We start from the raw sequence: 23254 nt of genomic DNA, 5'->3' as shown, positions 1-23254 counted from the left end.
CATTTTTAAAACATTTAAAAATTATTTATTACTTACAACCAAAAAAAGTATTTTTGAAAGGAAATGTGCTTCTAAATTAAATTAAACGGCGTCTCATATACAATTAGTTTCTAACCAAGTTTTTATTTCCCTGGAACCGCGATTACAGGTCTAAAATTGTATATGAATTATTCACATCATATTCACTTTTCAAGTAAATTCAAAGAAAATAATAAAATGATCTCATCAAAGAACTTTGATTTCGAATAAACAATTCAATCAAAGAGATAAATCGATTTGTTCTCTTACAAAAAGTGTTTTATTTCGAATTTAAAAAGTCAATATCATATGAGCTATCTTATAAATATAAAACTAACAACCAGTTTGGGGTAGTGCTAGAGGTATTGCATTTATTGAATTGTTGTTTAACAATAGCATTAAATTTAAAAATAAAGATCAAATTAAATAACCGTAATCGTTCGCATTGATGCGTCTGTCTTATTAATACAAAAAAATAATTCATATTTAATATATTTGTTCCACTTGTATAAGGTATCAAAAACTACTTAAAAAATTGTTAATCTCGGTCACGTTCTCTTCGTCTATCACTAGATCCAGAATGTCTAGAATGGGATCGTCGACTACGACTACGGCTACCACTGCGTGATCTGCGGGAACTTCCTCTGTAACATAAATATTTAATCATTATTTTAAATGCTGAAATAACCTGAAAATTTGCTTAGATATTTCTTTGATCAATCTAGTTATTCTAGTTTGACGGTTTGACAGTGTAAGAGTAAAACACTTAATTATTTTTGGTGATGTTCTGACTAGTCAACAAAACCGATTATCCACTCACTTTGAAACTTATAAAATTGGTAGGCAAACCCCGGACATAGGATTATTACAGGGGACGGAATAAAAAATACGACTTTAGACGAAGGGAATGTTCAACTCAGGGTGGAATCAATGCGCCTCCTTTTGATTGGCTGCAGTTTAAACATGTTGTTATTACACATTTGTAGAATACACTCTCACCTTCTGGCACAATGATACTCTGCCTCTCGACCCTGTGTGAGACCCGAGTTACTACACAAAACCCTCTTGGGCTCCCCTATTACTATGCTATGTACAGAAAAGAAACTGGTATTGTCCGCAAGAGTAGACACTTTCTTGTGGATATTGCTAAGTCCATTCTCTATGTCTGTACAATCTACAATGTAAACCATACACACATACCATACACATACAAAAAAAGTACAGTACATTAAAATGTATAATAAAGTAGATATCTTTTGCCTTTAATTCAATGAAAAAATCAGCTGAGTTGTTTAAGTATGGTTTACATTTCTTTTACTCGTGTCGCTGATCTTATCGTTAAAATCGAATAAGTATATAAGATTCGTATCCTCAAATCTAGACACAGATAAGTAAGATTTGTATCCGCTGATGTTAATTTTACTTGATCCGATAAATCACTATAGAATATACAATCTATTATTGCTCGTGCAAAAATATTTTTGTGATTTATTAGGCTGCTTAGGTTTGCGGAAATCGTCAGATTATTTGTATTTCGTATTCTTTGTATTTTTCCAATCAATATATAAAAACAAAAAATTTACCACGCCCTAGTTACTACAGGTAAATTTTTTTTTTTACAACTTTGTAAGCCTTCCATTTCTTTGTATCACGCTTAAAATCGTTAGATGATTGAAATTTCAGTTAATTCACCTATCGATTTGTTTTTACTAATCTGATCATCTGCCCTACGAGTGCGTCTTTATATATTAAGGGGGTTAATATTTTGGTGGAGGTACTTAGAAAGTTCCAATGTTAATCTGACGAGCTTGAATTACTCCCAAAATTTCCTCGTGCACTCCCCAACTACACCGAAATCGTCTGTCAATTTTTGTTTTTACTTAAAATAAATGAACCATTAAAATTTTAAGCTTACAGCTAGTAAATCACTAGCATATACAGGGTGGCCATTTTAATCTATACACCTCAATATCTTGTTTTGTAGTTAACCAATTAAAAAATAACTTAAACAAAGTTGCAGAGTTTGATGGGGACATCATGTTCTGACATCAGATAGACCTAGTTCTTCGGATTTCTTATATATATATATATATATATATATATATATATATATATATATATATATATATATCGGTATATATATATATCGGTATATCGATAATTGTAGGTCAAAATCATGGACAGAGGTGAATGTCCTCTATTGTCCTTGTCAATTTTTTAAGTCGCATTTTCTTCGAAATGCTAAGCTAACGTTTTTCAGAAAAATGTTTTCAAAAATTGTTGGGTTTTTATGAGGATTAACTTTCCAATATAAAGTGTTATTCCATCTCTTACCGTTTACACAAATTACCTATTAAAGAAACCCAAAGAACTAAGTCTAATCTGATATTCGAACATGATGCCCCCATTCAAACTCTACAACTTTTGTTCAAGTTATTTTTTAATTAGTTAACGAGATATTTGGTTGTATAGAATAAATGGCCACCCTGTATAACATGAAAATGACGAGCATAGCCAGGAGCAGGTAAAGGATAATTTAAAGTGTCTCTCTATCTCTTACCTGTTACGTGCACGAGTCTGATTAAGCTACTTCCGCTTGGAATAGGAAGATGAATTTATCATACAAGGCCAATTTACTTAGGGATATGAAGTTTCCACATTCAACTGAATATATATAATTTTTTAGCGGGTGAAAGGTGGTCTAATACACCTGGTATGAATTACCGCAGCTGATCGATTTTATGATTCCTCATCTAATATACGGCAAGTATGAAAGAAAAAAATGTAAAAACTCATACACACCTGCTTGGAGATATCAGATGTCTACGTTCTCGACTTCTACTTCTGTGTCTTCTAGAACGTCTATCTAACTCCCGACCTCCTACGTAATGATTGCGTTCTCTGCGATAACGATGGTCACGTTCATCATATCTGTCACGATCTCTCATTGCCTGTCGACGTTCTTCACGTCTCTTTTCAGCAGTTTTCTGTAAATAAAAAAAATAAATTGATTATAAAATGCAAATAAAATGGGTTGGTTGCGTTACCAAGGTTGGAAACAAAAATTTTGTATGCGTTCAAGACCTTAATTTTGCCAAACAATTCATCCAATAATAGCTGTGACTCAAATACAAAGAGGTAGAGAGAAAGCTGAAATTTTAACTGTATTTTTAAAGCTAAAAAATAACAAAAGAATGGGCTAAATTTAAATTTGTTACCTCTAGTTCTGCTAATTTTTCACGAATTTTAATAAATCCAAGATGTAATTTTCCACCAAAATGATCAGCTAATCGACGATCGTTGTCATGAATACCAAGATAAGCCGAACATACTTCACACACTCGAAGTTTTTGTTGTTGATAACTGCTAGCGGGCATTGAATTTCTATATTCTTGTTCAGCCTCTAATTTCTTTTTACGAAGTTCATCAATTTCTTCCATCAGTTTCATACTTTCGTCAACAAAACCTTCTTCACCTAATTGTTCAGCTTTTGCTAATTTTTGACCAATTTGTTCGGCTAATTCATGAACACTATTAGCTTTAACTGCAACCTCAGCAGATAATTCTTCTTGTGTTTCAGCTAGACGTTGTTTAGCAGCTTCAGTTCGTCGATCACAATCACTTATAAATGCTTCCAAGTGCTCCATTGCCTGTTAACAACCAATATATTCATGCATAAATTTATATTTCAAATTCAAACCAGTGTAGATCGATGCAAAAATTATTCCTTTGACAAAACAATCAACTGTCTCAAACTTCAGTTTTAGTTTTTGAGATATATTTACTATTGATTTTTTTTTAAACCGAAGGTATTCTTGACATTTCGAGAAAATTTTAAATTTTGTTAAGTGTGCAACTTTTTTTGTAGGGCAATATATTTGAAAAAAAAAAAAAAGAAAAAGCTTGAAACTGACATATTAGGTTTGTGATAAATGCTAAGTTGTCAGATGTCCCGTTTTAGGGGTAGATATAATTGTCTATTCTTCCCACATCTTTAACGCCTTTTTTTCTGAATCTACCAGGAGAAAAACAGACGAAATCTGTTTTGGACCTATAACACCGATTTCGATGAAAATTTAAAATTAAGCTGTTCACCCTCTAGATTAAAAGTTATATGGTGCCAAGTGAAGCTTTTCCCCAAAAGGAGAATTCATCCCTATATCGATTAACGCTGTCTAGAAGTGGTGCTTACTACCCCCTAGACAAAAGCACCACTTGGCATCATGTAACTTGTGTCTTGAGGTCTTATCTAATTACTGTTAAATTTTAAAGTCAATCGGAGTTATAGGAAAGAATTTAGAGGTTTAACCTTTGTATACTGTACTATTAGAATAAACAAAATAATTCTTATTTTCTTGGTTTCAAATTTAGATCATTGAAAACTTGTGACTGTCTCTTCGCTGTTGTATTTTGAAGCAAACCAATATATGTAAAAAGGCGGAAATTTACCATAGAATTTAATGGCACTATTTTTTTACAGTTTTAAAGTAGGGGATCGCTTAGAAAATGAGGGCCAATATTTCGGAATGATCTAGACTAGAAAAGTTTTTGCAAAAAGTCGCTTTATCAATTTTTATACTTTCTTCACTACAATGAAATTTCTCTTTTGGATGCATTATTATCAGTCAAATTATTTTTCAAGATTTTCAATTTTCTACGCATACGTATTACTGTCTTAGTACTCCGCATCATCCGGATAGCCGCCAAAAACAATAAATGATTTTGTCCTTAGTTTGTAAACAATTTAGCTACACATTTTTTGTACGAATGTTTTTTGATATAATGCGTACTTTAAAAAAGAACTTAAAAAACAGTTTTTGACCAATTTTGATAACTATTTTCAATGTAATACTCTATTTTAAAAGGGTAAAAAATAATGCCATTAATTCTACGGTAAATTTTCTACTTTTTACATGTATTGGTTTGTTGTATCTTTTAAAGTGCTATTTTTAAAATTTTTATATAACAGTTTGACTTGACTATAAAAAAATTTATAATTTTAAAATGTATAGAAGTCATCGATCTACATATACAAACTTAAAAAACTTTTTTGGCATTAATTTACTCACCTCCAAATCGTAAAAGTAATCCTTGTGTTTCTGAGCATTCTCGAAGTCAGCCCTCAATGCAAGATCGTGAATTTTCGGACATTCTCCCAAATCCATGCGCTGCACAAATACTATTCAGTAAGATTCTGGACCAACATATTAATATCCTTACATACAAAATTTTTAATTCTAATTTTATTATAAATAGATTATTTGTTTTATCCGCAAGAAAAAGATTAGGTTGTATTCAATATGAATAAAATAACGACCCTTAAATGAGCTCCAAAATCAAAATAAATAATTCCATGTTTACGCTACAATAACAAACAAAGGGGGCAAAGAATCAGATCAGTTGACTTACAATATTGAGGTATATCCTAACAGTTGATTCACCATAAACACTCTTATTTATATTGATGTGTATATGGCTCTCTGGCTCTTAGCCAGCATCTCCCGCCCTCTCTATCTTGTGAAACAAAATAATGATATCGTAGAATACAATAAAACAAAAAACAAGAGAAATGTTTGGTAAACTATTATTTATTTTCTCTTACACTCATTTCAGATTAGTAATTACTATCCTTTTTAATTGCATATTTTTTGGATGAGTTATCAATTTTGAGAACTAGAAATATTGAAGTAAAGGAGAATCAGGAGATTAATAAAGTGATTTAGATTTGTAAATTTGAATCTAAATCATACCGAAACTAGCAAATCGTAAGACGGTAATAGATTAGGGTATTTCGTTCTCTCTCTTCTGCTTCAGAGAAGACTCAAAGTATATCGGTGTTGACTAGCATGGGGGAAGATTTGCGAGATTTTTTTCTGCTATTTACTTAAAAACCATGCATTTTATGAAAAAATTCCAGTTAGACTGCAAAATTGTATGGTATGTTCTACTGCGAAAAACAATAAAAATCAGATCTTGCAAAGTTTTTGAGTAAATTGTAAAAAACTTCGGAAAATCGTAATTTTTAAGAGTAACTTGAGCGAGTCTGGGTAGCAAATGGGATGTTTCTTAGACCTCCAAATATTAGCCCTTTTTATCGGGGCGCGCGTGTAGAGCAGACGATCAGATTAAAGAAAACTAGTTAAGTGAATTAACTTTAGCGTGTCAGATTAAGATATGATGGCTTAATTACATGCTAACAAGTGTAAATTTCAATATTCTGACGATTTAAGCGTGTCGCAACGAAATGAGAGGGTTATAAAGTTGTAAAACATATAATCTGATGATTTCCGCAAGCCGCAGCCTAATAAATTGCAAAATGTTTTTTGCAAGGACAATGTCAATAGAGTGTATATTTTATTGTGATGTGCCAGATCATTAAAAATGTATATCCGCGGGTATCTAGATCCGTGGATACGGATCTTGAATATAGACTCAATTACAATCTCTTATGTTTCGACTTGCACAGAATGTGTTTTTAATCTGTTTATAATAACATAATATGTAATGTGTTTGTCTAATTAAAAAACACGAAAACGAAGGTAGGAACATCACTAAAAATAATTAAGTATAAGTGTCAAAAAAAATCAAACCGTCGGATTAAGAAAACTTCGCAAGATTTTTACCAGATTAAGGTACAGCATAACCAAGGCATCAAGTTGAACCTCCCGTATGAAAATCTGGCGCGCTCGAGTTATACATGTCGATCTTTTTTTGCATTTACAAAAATTCGCCATAAGCTTGCGCCACCTCCAAATCGTCAGTCGAAGGTATGGGAGCTTCGTTGAGGTCCACTTAACGTCCCCTGTTACCATCTGCCGCGCTCGAGTTTCTTAACAATATACACAATGCCTTTCGCCAAGCAAAACGCATTTTTTGAAAAGAGCGAATTTTTTATTCTTTTGTTTGAAAAATGGCACCTTAAGATAATAATGCTCTCTTACTCAATATTTCCAGTGATATCACTCAACACACACACACGCGTGTCTTATGCATAAAGATGTTTAAAAAACAAAAGAAAAAATAAATAATTTAAAAGTGGAATAATTATGAGTAGGAAAATTATCTTCAGTGTAGTTATGTAATATGTCTTATATAACAATAAAAAAAACGTTCAACAACAATATTGACATTGAAGAAAATCAGAAAAAAACTATACTTATAATTTTAAAAACTGATTGAGTCCAATTAATAAGAATTTCAAATTAAATTTCAACTCATGTTTGATTTAGTCATTCTAAACTTATCTCGAATGCGGCATATCTCAAACGCTTTTGGGCAATCGAAACCTTTTCAAGACATTATTGTCTTATGGGAGACAAATATGGGGGAAAAAATTATAGTCGATATTATTTTATTTTTGCCTCTACGGAAATAATTACTAAAATTATTAAATTAATAGATATGCACTTTTTTAGTAATTCTAGTCAAAAATGTAAGAATAATTTTCTATGAAACCCAACAAAATGTGATATTTGGTGTTTGACACCAGAGGAGTTTATATTCAATTAATTTCTAATTAAAAGGGTCTTTACAAAACTCTACACTACCACGTCCATTGTGACTCGAAATAAATCGATTTAACTAAGCCTACTTTATGACAAAGTCATTTCTAGTCTAGTTGAAAATTTGAAAATGGTGAAAATAGAGCCCTTAAAAATATGTGAGATAGCTTGTTGGATTCGGAATATTGTCTAGAAAAATGTGGCAAAATATTTATGAAATTAAAAAACAAAAAAAAGATTCTTAAAGAGGAAATTTTTAATAAAAAAACTCCAGCTCCCGGAAGTCTGTCTACATTGTTTATAATTTTAATTTAACGCTAAAAATTGATTTTTGCTTCATTTTTAGATTGTTGCAATAGCGTCAAAAACAGTATCTCACACTAAATAATTTTATTTAGGTAATAAATATTAATATAAAAATTTGTACAAATTATTATCTGAAAACTTTAAAGAATTTATTATCGTTGGAAATTTATATTTAAGTTAATTTTTCAAGTTAGACAACTGTTTATTTAAAAAAAATTCTCTATTTTTCGTTTTCATTGTAAACTAAAAAAAATTTTTTAATTGCACGCTAAAAAATTTGAGTTTGATATCTTTTTTCGTTTTTGAGTTATCGTGTTGTCAGACAGACAGACAAACAGCCGAAAATGGACTAATTAGGTGATTTTATGAACATCTTTATAAACTTGAAACTAAACTTAGTATACCTTGATATATTGCATATACACATGGTATAAAAAGGGTTCCACGACACCAAAAAATCTTACGCAAATTATGCAAACTTTTTTTTTTAGTAATGTTAATTAATAATTGTCTGACTTGTTTAAAAATTAATTTTAAGATAAAGTTCCAACGATAATAAATTCTTTAGTGTTTAGAATATATCATTATTTTTCCAAATTTTTAAAACCATGTATATATGAAATATTCATAGTATATTAAGTTTAGTCCCAAGTTTGTAACGCTTAAAAATAATGATGCTAGGAAAAAAATTTTGTCATAGGTGTTCATAAAATCACCTAATTAGTCCATTTCCGGTTGTCCGTCCGTCCGTCCGTCTGTGGACACGATAACTCAAAAACGAAAAAAGATATCGAGCTGAAATTTTTACAGTGTACTCAGGACGTAAAAAGTGAGGTCCAGTTCGTAAATGAGCATCATAGGTCAATTGGGTCTTGGGTCCGAAGGACCCATCTTGTAAACCATTAGAGATAGAATAAAAGTTTAAATGTAAAAAATGTTCCTTATCAAAAGCTAAACAACTTTTGTTTGAAACATTTTTTCGTAAACATCACTGTTTACCCGTGAGGGCGCCAATTAGGCGGAAATTTTATAATATGTACTATACTTGGTTATCAGTTATGTATGTGTCACATGTTTGTATGTGTTATGTGATAAAGAAATCAACACTGACTATGCATGGTATTTCAACAATTAACTCAGTCAATTGTTTGTTTTCACTTGTTAAATTGATATTTAATATCTTAAAAAATTATTTAGTGTGATACTCGTTTTAGACGCTATTACAACAATTTAAAAATAATGGAGATAAGACTTTCGGGAGTGGAGATTTTTAATTGGAAATTTCCTCCTTTTTAGGAATTTTTTTTTATATTTCATAAATATTCCGGCACATTTTTCTAGACATCATTCTGAATTCAACAAGCTATCGCACATATTTTTAACAGCATTTTCAACTTGTCGACTAGACTATTCGTTTAGACGACATACGACTCTGCTGTTTCTACGCCTATGGACTACACAAATTTAGCAAAATTGTCTTTATTCTTTAGTGTACTATTATTGCAATTTAAATTTAAATTTACCTATTGTTAACTATTTTTCACCAAAATTTGTCTTCTGTATATCTGCGGAAGGATCAATAGTATCATGTTTGAGATACGACCAATGTGCATGATAAGTTTAGATAAGCCAAATTAAACAATTGAACCAAAAACTAAAGTTTAATGCAACTTTTAATTGTTCAATCGACTCTTATTAATTGATTATACATTTTCACAACAATAGCAAATTTTAAATATAGTTTTCCTTAAGACACTTAAAAAAAATCTAATTGTTTTATAAATTGAAGAAATTTGATGAACGCACCTAAGCCGCTTTCACTCTCTGCTATTTATATGACCTGAAATACTCACGGAAAAATGCTGCAACGAACTAAAAATAATATGGTTTCGTATAAAAACAATTGCCGTATCGGATATGTGTCGGTCCAGCTAACATGCACTATTTGAGATGTTGTATACTTTTCAATGGCAAACCCGACAATATTCGAAAATCTTTGAACCCTCCCGATAATTTAGATGTTGCGAACTAAAATGGCGAAAACGTTCATAACGTTTTTATTTTTTTACTTACCAAACAGCACCAAGTTTTTAAGCAACTACTTTTTTTGGTACCATACCTTACTATTGTTGAGGCGGCCATATTTTTACGTTAAAGATTTCTATTTGTCTGGAATATTAATTCAAGTGCTAAAATTCAGGTGATTAAGGATAATGAAGTTTTGGGACGATTTAAGCACTTTAAATAATATTTTTGTTTAAAGAAAACTGTTTGAATATATATATTTTTTATATAGATGGGTAACTTGACTCACTTTTAAGTTACGTGTTTGAATATTTCGAAAAGAGCTATAAATGGAAATTAATCATTTGGCAAAAAAGAAAATCGGCGAGACAACCTCCCCCTCCCCCCAACTCCTTTAATATTAAACATATTGTTAAAAAACTAATAAATTCCCAACTTTGAACATCAACTGCAATTATACAGAAGTACTTGGAACTATCTTTATGTAAGAAATATATCCACTGTAAGAAATTGGTGAAATGCTCGTTGGATTCGTAATGATGTCTAAAAAAATGTACTAGAAGCGTTTTTCAGCACATACAAATTGCAAAAGTTAAAAACAACTACCGATGAAAGAAAAATACTTCGTTTTTCGATAATATTTTATAAAATATTAATATTTAAAAACTTTTTAAAAGCTGAAATTTCAACTCCCGGATCTCTATCTGCATTATTTATAATTTTAATTTAACGCTGGAAATAAGTTTTTTCGTGTTGTTTTTTGATTGTTGTAATATTTGTACACTTTAAAGATTTAATTATCGTTCGAAATTTATATTTAAGCTAATTTTTCAACAAGTTAGACAATTGTTTATTAAAAAATTTCTCGATTTTTCGTTTTCATTGTAAACAAAAATAATTGGCGTAAAATTTGTTTGCTTCGTGGTGCTCTTTTTGTATAAATATTAAAAAAGATTATGTCAAAAAAGTTTTACTTCGTTTATAATTTTTTTAATTTAACAAAAAATGCATAACAAATGAAAAACCATGTATTTTTTGTTAACTTTAAAAAATTATTATAAACAACAAAAGTATTATATTTTTTTAAACTTTTATGACGTGATCTTGTTAAGTATATATAAGAAGGGCTCCACTAAGCCAACAAATTTTACGCAAATTATTTTAACATTTATTTTAGTTTACAATGAAGACGAAAATTCGAAAAAGTTTTTTTAATAAACAATTGTGTAACTTGTAGAAAAATTAAGTTAAATATTAATTTCCAACGATAATAAAGTATTTAAAGTGTTCAAAATACAACATAATTCTTTTTAATAATTAATACCTAAAAAAATTATTTAGTGCGTTTTTGACACTATTATAATCATCCAAAAATTGACACGAAAAGATCTATATTCAACGTTAAATTAAAATTATAAATAATGGAGGTAAACTTCCGTAGGTGGAGGTTTTTTATTGGAAATTTCCTCCCCTTTAAGAACCTTTTCTTTTTTTTTTTTTAAATTTCTTAAATATAAATTTTTTATGAAATATTGGCGAAAAAGGAAATACCATTTTTTCATATTTAATTGTTTATAACTTTTGCAATTTTTTATCTGCTAAAAACCGCTTCTGGCACATTTTTCTAGACATAATTTCGAATCCAACAAGCTATCACACGTATTTTTATGGTCATTATCTTTATATTTCACTAATTTGAACTTGTTGACTAGACTATGTTTGTATGAGTGAAGTCATACTGATAAGAAAATGTGCTTTTGCGTTTAGAAGTTCGCCCAAGTACACTTTCTATTCAATATGACTTTGTTCTCCACACTCATAAGAACATTTTCAGCAGGATTACATACAAATTATATTGTTCTTTAGAATTGGAACCTTAAATGCTTCATTTCCTACATTAAAAGGAAACGCGAGAAGGTAATTATTAAAGGTAGTTTTCTTCAGTATGCATATGCTTGAAAATGAATTTCCAGGCTTATCGAAATATTAACTATTTAAATATTTAATCACCATAAATTAAAACCGAACTTGGAGTTATATTCGTATTTACCGAAAAAATTTTAAACGAAAATTAATGAAATTCCACTGAATCGCATAAACGTTAGAATATCCAAAAAAATCTCTAATGATTAAAGAAGAAAAATAAAAAATATCATATTTTTTTGGAAAGAAATGATTTTGACATTTTAAGGAGATGCTTAGCTTCTAACAAGATAATATTTGTTTCTTCGTTTAACACCGTGGGCGAGTTGATACATCCCAAAAAAATAATAAGTTACTCTGAATTAATATATTCAATCAGAATTCTATAATTCAAAAGACAAATAGTTTTTAAAATCATGATACAACAAACACATGTTGTTAAAATGTATATTGGCCGCCATTTTAGTTCAATCACGAAACGAATATGAAAAAAATCGTTATTTTTTTTTTTTTTTTTTTTTTTTTTTTTTTTTATATATATATATACACTCGGCAAAAAAATGAGACGTTTTTCGTTCAAAATACACAATATTTGCATGGATATAACTTAGTTATCTTTAATCGTTTTGGATTCAACCAAGGTTCATTTTAAAGTTGGAGGAGTTAATTTGAGAGTACAACATTTCAATATTCAATTTGACCGGAAGTTTTGATGAAGTAATCGAAGAAAAAAATTCAATGTTTCTTTAGAAAAATCAATTATTTTAAACTTCCAATTTTATATACTATATACTATATACAGTTTTATAACTGTGCGATTTTTCGGTTACCAAATTAAAATACCTCGGAATTGATTTGAAATAAGTAAAATCCTGTACAAAAATGATTGAATGATTCCTACGAAGCGTTTCGTATATTTAACAGGAATCAAACAGAATTAACGATGTATATGTCGCAATCAACTAGCTTAATTAGGCGTTCAAAGAACAGCCTAACCTTTTTACTAAACAGTCTAACCTTTTTACTAAACATCCTAACCTTTTTACTAAACAGCACCGCTCAACTAGCTGTTTTAATATATTTAGCCATTCTAACAAAAACAACTAGACAGATCACTTGGATCGATAACGTTTAACTACTTACCTAGCCTACTTTTTAAATTTAGTTTCACTTTCTGTCACTTGGCGCTAAAACATACACACTGTCAATATGACGTCGACAAGCAAAAATATTGTTGATAGTTGATGTTTCTCAGTTTGATTAAAATAGTACAATGCAAGAGTATTGTGACAAAAAGTTGAAACTAAATGTGCTCTTTTAAAAACTACTTTTCACGGCAAAAATTGTAGTACTCAGATACAAACTATGGCGACGAAATTTTCGAAAGTCCAATTTTTTTTTGAGAGGCTGTGACAATTGGGTGGTCAGCGACTTACAAACGTAGTTGTAAGCTTGGTGTGAATCAGTGTCGCAGTAAAAAATGTGCCTATTTAAAAAAAAAGTTCTTTGCTGATCCAAATGCACTGGAAAAAATTTAATATTTTAATTATTAACATGTGTACCTTGCTATTGAGTAACGCTATTTAAACAATTTCTAAGGTCAGATAATATTTCATCTTTTTTTTTTTTCTTCAAATGGCCACCCTATTATTGTATGACTGGCCGTCAGCCAGATCATTAAATGTTATATTAGACGCTACGGCTGAATATCCTTCAAACCGCTTTTTGAACGGCATTGTTTAGTAAAGAGGATAGGCTGGTCATTAAACGGCTAATTAAGCTAGTTGGTTGCGACATATTCACCAATCAAAAAATAACTTTTAAAAAAGTTGCAGAGTTTGATAAGGGACATAATGTTCTGGCATCAGATTGGACTTAGCTCTCCGGGTTGCTTTAATAGTCAATGTAGACCCTAAACGGTAAGAGATAGAATAACACTTTAAATTAGAAAGTTGGTTTTTTATAAAAAAAAAACTAAGATTTATTATTCAAAACTTTTGTTTGAAAATCGTTAGCTTTCGGAGGAATTGCGACTTAAAAATATGTCATTATTGCATTTCATCGAAAGAAAATAAGCTAGCTTTAGAAAAAGGTTATCAAAGACAATAATTAAGTCCAGGTAAATTTTCAAGATCATATCAGATTTCAAATCAAGGTTAAATGACCTTGTAACTAGAATTTTAGGTCAAAGTCATGGATACAGTCGAATATCCTCTATTATCCTTGACAACTTTTGGCTCAAGTATTTGTCTGTAGCTAGCGTGTTTTCTTTCGATGAAGTGCAATAATCATTTATTTTTAAGTCGCATGCCCGAAAGCGATTTGCGAAAAATGTTAGCTTTTTATAAGGATCAACTGTCTAATAAGTGTTATTCTATCTCTCCCTTTTAACATTTAAATTGACTATCTACTTCTTTACCTTCAAAATGGGTCCTGGTAAGGCATAAAATGGCCAAGAACAACAAAGTTACAGACATAAAAATTTTGTACATTTTTAACGAAAAACACTGGCACGTTTTTTTTTTGCGTTTAGTGTATTCTGATAAAATAAAAAAATAAATAAAAAGAATAAAATATATATAGAAATGAAATAAAAATATAAAAAATAAATAAATATTGTAGATATATGTAATGTAGTTATATAATAGTATTATATTATTATTATTATTAGATGACATACGTACGGCATTGTACTTACACAACTATTAAACATCTCATCTTAAGAATATAGCAAAAGTGATGTGATTTTCTGAAAAGTACAGTGTGCGGTATTAGTGCTAATGTTTGCCTCCAAATCATTTATACGAATACGATACGATAAATACGATACGAATATATACGAATGTTTTTTATATTTAATTATATGTAACTTATTTATTATTTCATCATCACACACACACAGACATACACATACATTTTTATTTTATAACCGCATCAATTCTATGTCTGATTTTAAGTTTATTTCAAATAACTTCATTGATGTTTAAAATGATTTACTGCTTGTTTGGCTAAATCTAACTATAAGTATCTTAATAACCACTAGCCCTAACTAACTAACCCTTAATACAACACGGATCTTGGATTATTGGCATACACAACCAAATAATATCGATCACTCTTTGAATAAAGTCATTGAATATTAATAACACAACAAAATAAAATAAAATATCATGGTAAAAAAAAAAATTCATGCATCCTTAAAATTTTCGACAGTTGTTTATTAGGTAGTAAAAACTTCGTAAAAAAGTCTACTTCTCAGGAGCGTGTCTATTTGTCTACTTCAGAGAAGGCGCGCCTCTTTTTTTGGCGGTTTGGTGAGATATTATTTGGAGGATTTTAAACAATTTTTTTCAAAAAACAAAAAAACTATGTATCAAATAAAAAAAATTCAACTAAAAGATGCGCACATTTTTTTTTTCGACATTCTTGCTTCAAAATCGACAGAAATATGCCAATTTTAAAAATTTATTTATTTTTATTTTTTTTTTTTATTTTTTTGCCCATTCAATCAAATGAAAAAGTATCCATCTTGTAAACCGTTAGAGATAGAACAAAATTTTAAAGTTATTCCTTGAGGGCGCAACTTTGGTGTTCTCCAAAACTATAACAAAAAAGTGTGTTGAAAATTTTCAGGTTAACTTCAACTAGCAGTTTTGTGAAACATTCTAGAGAAGCAAAAAAAAGTTCCAGAAAATACTTGCCAAAATTTCGAAATTTCCAAAAATTAGTAAGTATTTGCTAGAATTTTTTGCTCGTTCAATCAAGTGAAAAAAAAAAAACTATCTTGTAAACCGTTAGAGATAGAACAAATGTTTAAATATAAAAGTTATTTCTTATAAAAAAAAACAACTTTCGTTTGAAATATTTTATCCTAAACTTCCCTTTTTACCCGTGAGGGCGTAACCAAAATACTTTCAAAAATTTCGGAAATATTTTCTGGAATTTTTTTTCTAGAATGTTTCACAAAACCACTAATAGAAGTTAATCTGAAAATTTTCAACATACTTTTTTTATAGTTTTGGGGAAAATGGCCACCAAAGTTTTTTTTTTAAGTTGCGCCCTCACGGGTAAACAGTGATGTATACGAAAGAATGCTTCAAATAAAAGTTATTAATTTTTTTATAAGCAATAACTTTTACATTTAAACTTTTGTTGTCTCTAACAGTTTACAAAATGGATACTTTTTCATTTGTTTGAAAAAGCAAAAAAATTCCATTTTAAAATTGGCATATGTCGATCAATTTTGAAGCTAGAAAGTCGAAAAAAAGCAAAAATATGCACAAATAAATATCAGCTAGAATTTAAGGTTGACCTTTTTTTATTTCATACTTTTTTTTTTGTAGTTTTTAAAAAACTGATTCAAACTTCCAATAACATCACACCCCCCTTTCTCAAAAAAAGAGTTAGATACGCCCCTCAGAGGTCGACTTTTTTAAACGAAGTTTTTACAACTTAATAAATAACTGTGGAAAATTTAAAAGATGCATGAATTTTTTCCTTTGAGATATTTAGTTTCATTGTGCTATAAGGCGGTCTTTTAAATGTAAGCCTGTTCAATGTAATTTGATATTGATTTGTGAATCTTTATTTCATTATCGGGGAAATAAAACCGAAAAAAACAGTCTAACTAGATTTTTATGGGAGTGTGTGGGAAATATGTGCTTGAGTTTACTTAACAAAATCATATTCATGCGAACGTGTGCATTTTCGATTTACCCCTATAGGGTGACACAGAAGTACCCTTCCGGACACCAAATTATCTTTATTTTACATTTAAAAAAACTATTCTATTTTATATTTTGGACAATTCCCAGTATTTTTTGATTACCGGCATTTTTACCTAACTTCACCGTTTTCAAGATAAGAATTTGAAAAAAAAAAATTTGGATTTTGATCGAAAACACGTTATTGAGGATAATACAGATTATTTCCTTATTTCGATTAAAAATTTAATCTAAAATCCATTAAATATTTTGGACGGTTCTATTTTTTGACTCGGTACAATTTTCACCGTTTTCGATATATAATCGTTTAAAAAAAAGTACCCATTTTTGTCAAAAATTTCTTATTGACGAAAATAATGATTATTTTCTGGTTCTGTTCGAAAATTTGATGAGAAAACTAAATGACTTTTTAAAATAACGAATTTTTTTAAACGCTTGTATCTAAAAGACAGTGAGGTTTAGGAAAAAATGTTATAGGACACATGTTACACCCTTATGCGAACAGTTTGCGCCCAGTTCCGTAAAAATGTTATACTATTAAATTCCGACCTTTTGCTCATTTTTTGGTTTTATTACCTCGATTAAAAGTATATAATATAGAATGTAGAAAATATCTGAAAAAAGCAAATGTTCGAAAATACCTTATTTACTTATAACTAAAAATCGAAAATTTCGATGTAAGATAATAAGCTATTTCACGGTTCGATCTAAAAAGATATATTTGACATGAAAAGGTCATAAAAATGTAAAAAATTACTTTTCGAACAGTGTTAAATAACCACAAGGACATATAAGACATATCCAAGGTTACAATACATATTTTCAAAGATCCGGAAATATTATGGTAGAAAACATTTGTTGCAAACACGCTGAAAACAACATTTCTAGATCCCGATAATACTCTCTTGATAAATTTAAGAATTAAGTAAAGAAATGAAAGATTAGAGCCCAAAACAAGTTAATTTAATTGTAATAAAATCAGCATTCTCGGCAAAAATAAGTAATTGGATTATGACACCGCTACCAAACCACATTTTTGATTGATAGAAAGGGGATTACCAAATTATTAAGCATGCCATAATTTCATTGTTTCTATTGCCTTAGTTCGTTTTTTTACGGGAATAAGTAAAAATGTTTTATTAATTTCGATTGATGAACAGATCGGTGTAGATCTGTTGATACCATATGAACTGGTAAGTCAATATAGGTAACTACACCGACCTGTTAACCAATAGAAATTTGGATCAGAAGAAAGATAATTTAATTACGAAAATAATGGTAACTTCCCTAAACAAAACCGTTAATGAAAAAAATTTATAAAAATTAATTTAATTAAAAATGGCCATGAACACTTTTCGATAGAAAAATTATGATAGGCGTGTTTATAAATCTATAGAATTTCATAAAAAATATGTTTCAACTGGTTATCAAATGGGTGAAGATCGAGACATACCGTCCCTTAAACCATGAATACATATCAAAAAATAATTTTTCCGCTAAACATGAACTAAAACTAATAGCAATTGTTGAAGAGAAGATTGGTGCGGCGTCCTTTGAATGAATTAATAAAATGATTTTATTCTAAATACAAAATTTGGTGTGTTAATCCAATTAATCTGCGAAACGGATGGCAAAAATGATATCAGAAAACAAAAATTACGTTGTTATAGAAGAAAATAAACCAAGAAACATAGCTTTTTTTGTTTACGGCTATTCAATGGCTAAGTTGACCAATAAAATTCGAAAAGTAAAAAAAAAAAAAACGGTTTTCTTACGATTATAAAAAATTGGACGTAAAATGCAAAAGAAAAATTACATGGGAAAGTTCTAAATCTCAAAAAACCTATCGATTGACGTCTAGTAAGACCGATCCGGATGCATAAGTGATGAAAAAACTTGAAAAAATGATCAAAAATTGTCGTTTTTACATTTGCTTATAACTTTTTTTCTTTTTCAATGTTCAAATTTGGTTAAGTTATGAGTAATAAATTCAGCAAAAAATTTTGAACATTTTCCAAAAATCGAGGGACTGTGATAGAGCGGTTTTTTGGGGCTTAACATCTTTTTCTAGACTTCTTTGATTATGATATTTTAGCAGAAAGTCCAATTTTTTAATTTTTGATGCCAAAGTCGGAAAATTGCGTTACTTCGAAAACTGAAAATTTGTGAACTTATTATTCATAACTTCACCAAATATCAACTTTAAAATCGAAAAATAAAATAAAGTTATACGAAAATGTAAGAATGACTATTTTCGCTCATTTTTCAAGTTTTCTTTCTAGAACTTTACAATTTAATTTTTTTGCATTTCACGTCAACTTTTTTTAATCCCAAGAAAATCGTTTTTTTTATTTTAGCGAATTTTTTCGGTCAACTTAGCCATTGATTAGCCGTAACTAAAGACACCATGTTTCTTGGCTTGTTTTCTTCTATAACAAAGTATTTTTTGTTTTCTGATAGCAATTTTGACAAATTTAACATTGGGCCAAGGTATATTAATTGAATTATGTGTTAAAAACTTCGTAAAAAGAAAGTTGTGGTTGAAGATGCACAAATCAAATGTCAAATATTTGAAGATATGATTATTTTAGACTCTGTCTTGTCTTGTTGTAGTTAATGTAAGAAGCACCGTGCGCAAATATAGTTTATGAGAAATGAAAAACATTGAACAAGTCTTCATGGATTCGAAATAATATGATTTAATTGTTTGAAGAGCCGACCCGCATCATACAACCTTGTACATGAAAAATGTATTTTAAAGTAAAAGGTCAAAAAAGCAGTAATTTAAAAAAAACCTTTCAACAATTCATATTTATAAAATACTTACTGTAGCTGATAATATTTCATGGGGACAACAAGATAACAAAAATGACTTGCATACTTTCGGGTCACAAAATTTCACTTGAAACTTGTTGTTTTCACCTGTTAACATACACAAATTTTATTTAAATATTAAATGAACAAGTATTATACTAAACAATAGATAGATATAAGAGTTATAGTCTAATAAAATTAAATTGAATATCATTATCATGGTAATAAAGAAAAAATGCATCTTTGAAATTTCCCAGTTTATTTGATTGTAAACATTTTGTAAAAAGTCGGCCTCTCAGGGGCGTATTTAACCCACTTGGGGGGGGGGGGGTTTGGTATGTTTCACAAAACCATTAGTTGAAGTTAACCTGAAAAAAATCAGTACACTTTCTTTTATGGTTTTGGAGAAAATGGACACCAAAGTTTTTTCCTAAGTTGTCCTCACAGATAAACAGTGCTGTTTACGAAATAATGATTTAAATAAAATTTTATTCTTTAATAAGGAATAACTTTTATATTTAAATTTTCGTTCTATCTCTAACGGTTTACAAGATGGATATTTTTTTCATTTGCTTGAATGAGCAAAAAAATTCCATTTTAAAATTGGCATGTCTCAGTCAACTTTGAAGCTAGAAAGTCGAAAAAAACGAAAATGTGTACAAATACTTCATCTAGAACTTTTAATTGAATTTTTTTATTTGATGTGAAATAAATCTTAATTACTCTAATCATTTGGTTTAAAAAAAGGGGGTTATCTGTAAAGTTTTCCGGCAGTTTCGAAAATGAGTGATTTTATAGATTTTGAGGTGCTCTTTCCGAATTTCCACTTTGCTACCTCGTATCTTTTCCGCTCGCACCGCCATATTGGAAAAATTGCGTAGAAAAGCAGTTTTTTGGACGATATCTCCTTTCCGAGTCATTATACGAAAAAAAAAATCTGTATACAAATTTAAACTAGAAAAAATTTCCTAAAATTTATGCCCAGGCCTTTCATAAATTAAATAGTTTCGGCATACCAGCGCTGCTAAGTCTAAATCTAGGGGGTAGAAAAATATATGTTGAAAATGGCGGGAATCGATAGAGTAATGAAATAAGTGTCATTTAAGTATATTTCGAAAGGTCAATACTTTCCGAGTTATTGACGATTTATATTCGGAGTATTTAACGTTAAATAACTCAAAAATTGGACGCTTTTTGAAAAAGTAATTTGTACACTTTTTAAAGTACCATAAAAAACCTAGAAAATGAAAAAAGTTTCAAGTCATATGCACGAAAATTAACGGAGTAATAATGAAAATAAAGTTTCTCGTACCTTTTTGGATGTTTTACTCAGCACAAAATAATGCTTGCCACTTTCCAATTTACTTTATTAAGGTACTGACAACATGCTCAAAAGCTCTGTTGTAGCAGTTTCAGATATATATTTTTTTAAATATTGGAATTTAAATGCAAAGAAGTTTGGGAGGTAAAATATTCTGCGGAAAAAGAGCTAAATTTTTTCCTTTGAAACTCTTTTTGTAACTTTTATTTTTCGAATTATTTAACAATAAAGAAATTTTTTTCCTTTTTTTTTAAAATTTTTTTTTGCATTCAGATTGCAATATTTCGAAAACTCTGTAGCTGAAACTTTAAAAACGTTTTGAGCATGTTGTCAGTACCTAAATAAAGTAAATTGGAAAGCGGTAGGTATTAATTTTAGTTCCCGGGTTAAATTCATCAGGTTTTGTGTCGAATAAAACATAAAAAAAAGTACAAGAAACGATCTTTTCATTACAACTCCGTCAATTTTCTTGCAAATGACTTGATACTTCTTTCATTTTCAAGGTTTTTCTACTACTTTTTGTAAAAGTATATTATATACTTTTTTCGAAAAACGTCAAATTTTTCAGTTATTTAACGTTAAATACTCGAATCAATATATGTAATATTTCAGTTAATCTAATCACTTTGCGACGCTCTTACGCCGAAACTATTGATTTTACGAAAAAAATTGTAAAGACGTAAATTGTAGAGAAATTTTACGAGGAAAATATATATATATATTCCTCGTAAAATGACTCAAAAAGGAGATATTGTTCAAAAACTGCTTTTCGACGCTATTTTTTTCAATATAGCGACGCGAGCGGCAATGATGCAAGGTAGCAAAATGGAAATTCGAAAAGAGCCCCTCACAATCAATATAATCACCCATTTTCAAAACTCCCGGAAAACTTTCCAGGTAAAACTAAACAAATCCTCGTATCTTTTACACGAGCACCATGTGCTCGTGTAAATGGGGTTACATTTACACGAGCACCATTCAAATATCTTGCTTAAAATGTTTGCTGTAAACGTCATCTCCAAAATACATTGTAAAACCTCTCATAAAACCAAAAAGTTTTAATAGAATAAGACATCGTTTAATGAATTGTTGTAGTTCTTCTCATTTTAACTAAATTTACAATAGTAGTCATCTGGTAGTTTTACCTGGAAAGTTTTCCGGGAGTTTTGATTTGAGTAATTAATTAAAAATAAATAAATTTTAATATAAAGTTTGCATCTAAGTTTGTTTCAAATGCATTCAAACATTTCATTTTATGGAAAATAAACAGAAAATCAAATATCAGTATTTTATTTGAAAATTATCTAATTTTTGGTCTGAGAAGTGCTTTTTAATATTAAATTATTAGTTTTCCACAATGTTTTAGGTATGTCATATTTTGTTTTACAAATTTTTCTAGCATTCTCAAAATAAAAACGATATATTAAAAATTATTATTACATATTTGATTTGCATATAATTAAATTCCAACAGAATCTAGCATAAAAATTTTGCAATCAATATTCATAAAAATATGTTAAAAACATTGATCATGTTTACAATTGACGTGGTGTAATAATATGTAATATTGAATATTTACCATTTCGTCCCGTTCCCATTAATTGATCGAGCATAGCTCGCATTTGATCATGGGCTGACATTTTTTCTTGATTAATTAACCATACACTCGAAAAATATGCAATTAAATAATTGCTTTTTTTATAAATATAAAATTACAATAATCAGGTCACCACTAGCCAGTCACTACAATAATGGCTACCTTGACTGTCTGTAAATTTATTTCCATAATTTATCGCAAGGTGTCTACCGGAAGTATTATTAGTGATTACATAGTGCGCATCTTTTAAAATAAGAATCGATAATTTTAAAATTTGTTAAGGTAATAATAACGTTTTACATTTATTTATAATTATTTATAAATTTTGAATAATTTGTCAATGTTTTGTACTAAGCTGGGCTGTCTCAAATGAGTTGCACATTATAGGAGTACGAACATTTTACGCGATTTAAGAAGAGCCCGATTTTATACACCTGCAGTCGAATTTTCTAAAAAATATACGCTAGGGTCCTAAGATTTTTGAGGTGGGAGAGGAAAGCTCATAATTTTACGGTACGCTTAAAATTTTTTTTCTTCTAATATGATTCAGTCACCATTTTAACAGAGTAGACCAGTTTAATCAATTATGGCTAATGGCTCGTTTGTAGTTAACCATTATATGCCAATTCGTTGTGTGCGTAGTCATGGTAGGGATAATAAAATCGATGCCAGCGCTTTAAGTGAAAAATTTTGGAGATAAAGTGGGCTGTTATGACTAATTTGCAATTATTTACATGTTAATGATATAGAAACTGTCAAATTAAAATGATTGAAAAACACTAATTAATTAAACTTAATGCATTAAAAATTGTGAAAATAAGAAATCAAATTGTACAAATATTATTTTTCAAATGTTAATTATCGTAATTATTTATTTAAATTTGTGAAACAAGAATATTAAATTTTAAATGTAAGTTTTCAATGCAATCCACACAATTATATATGCATCCATTAATTCTATAATTAAAGTAGTGTATCGTTGTCATGGAAACGAAATTCACGCTCGGAGCGAATAACCGGGGTT

At 29.3% G+C, this 23254-nt stretch overlaps 1 protein-coding gene across 2 annotated transcripts; it reads right to left on the bottom strand.

The window, feature by feature from the left end:
* Positions 1–463: 463 nt before the first annotated feature.
* Positions 464–22389, bottom strand: LOC123294929 (putative RNA-binding protein Luc7-like 1). Of its 2 annotated transcripts, none has more exons than XM_044876126.1 (6): positions 22213–22389; positions 19326–19420; positions 5088–5186; positions 3237–3668; positions 2821–3005; positions 464–662 (listed from the first exon to the last, which is right to left on the bottom strand). In XM_044876126.1, exons 1-6 carry the CDS (start codon positions 22271–22273, stop codon positions 557–559), a joined length of 978 nt encoding a protein of 325 aa, XP_044732061.1. In that variant the 5' UTR covers positions 22274–22389; the 3' UTR covers positions 464–556. The 2 variants fall into 2 exon arrangements, with proteins under 2 accessions (XP_044732061.1, XP_044732062.1); XM_044876127.1 differs by lacking the exon at positions 22213–22389 and adding an exon at positions 14473–14523.
* Between the last annotated feature and the right edge of the window lie 865 nt (positions 22390–23254).

The sequence above is a fragment of the Chrysoperla carnea genome, chromosome 3 (assembly GCF_905475395.1).
Source record: "Chrysoperla carnea chromosome 3, inChrCarn1.1, whole genome shotgun sequence".
NCBI lineage: Eukaryota > Metazoa > Arthropoda > Insecta > Neuroptera > Chrysopidae > Chrysoperla > Chrysoperla carnea.
The sequence above is the reverse complement of the archived record's forward strand: the minus strand, read 5'-3'. Positions and strand labels throughout refer to the sequence as shown.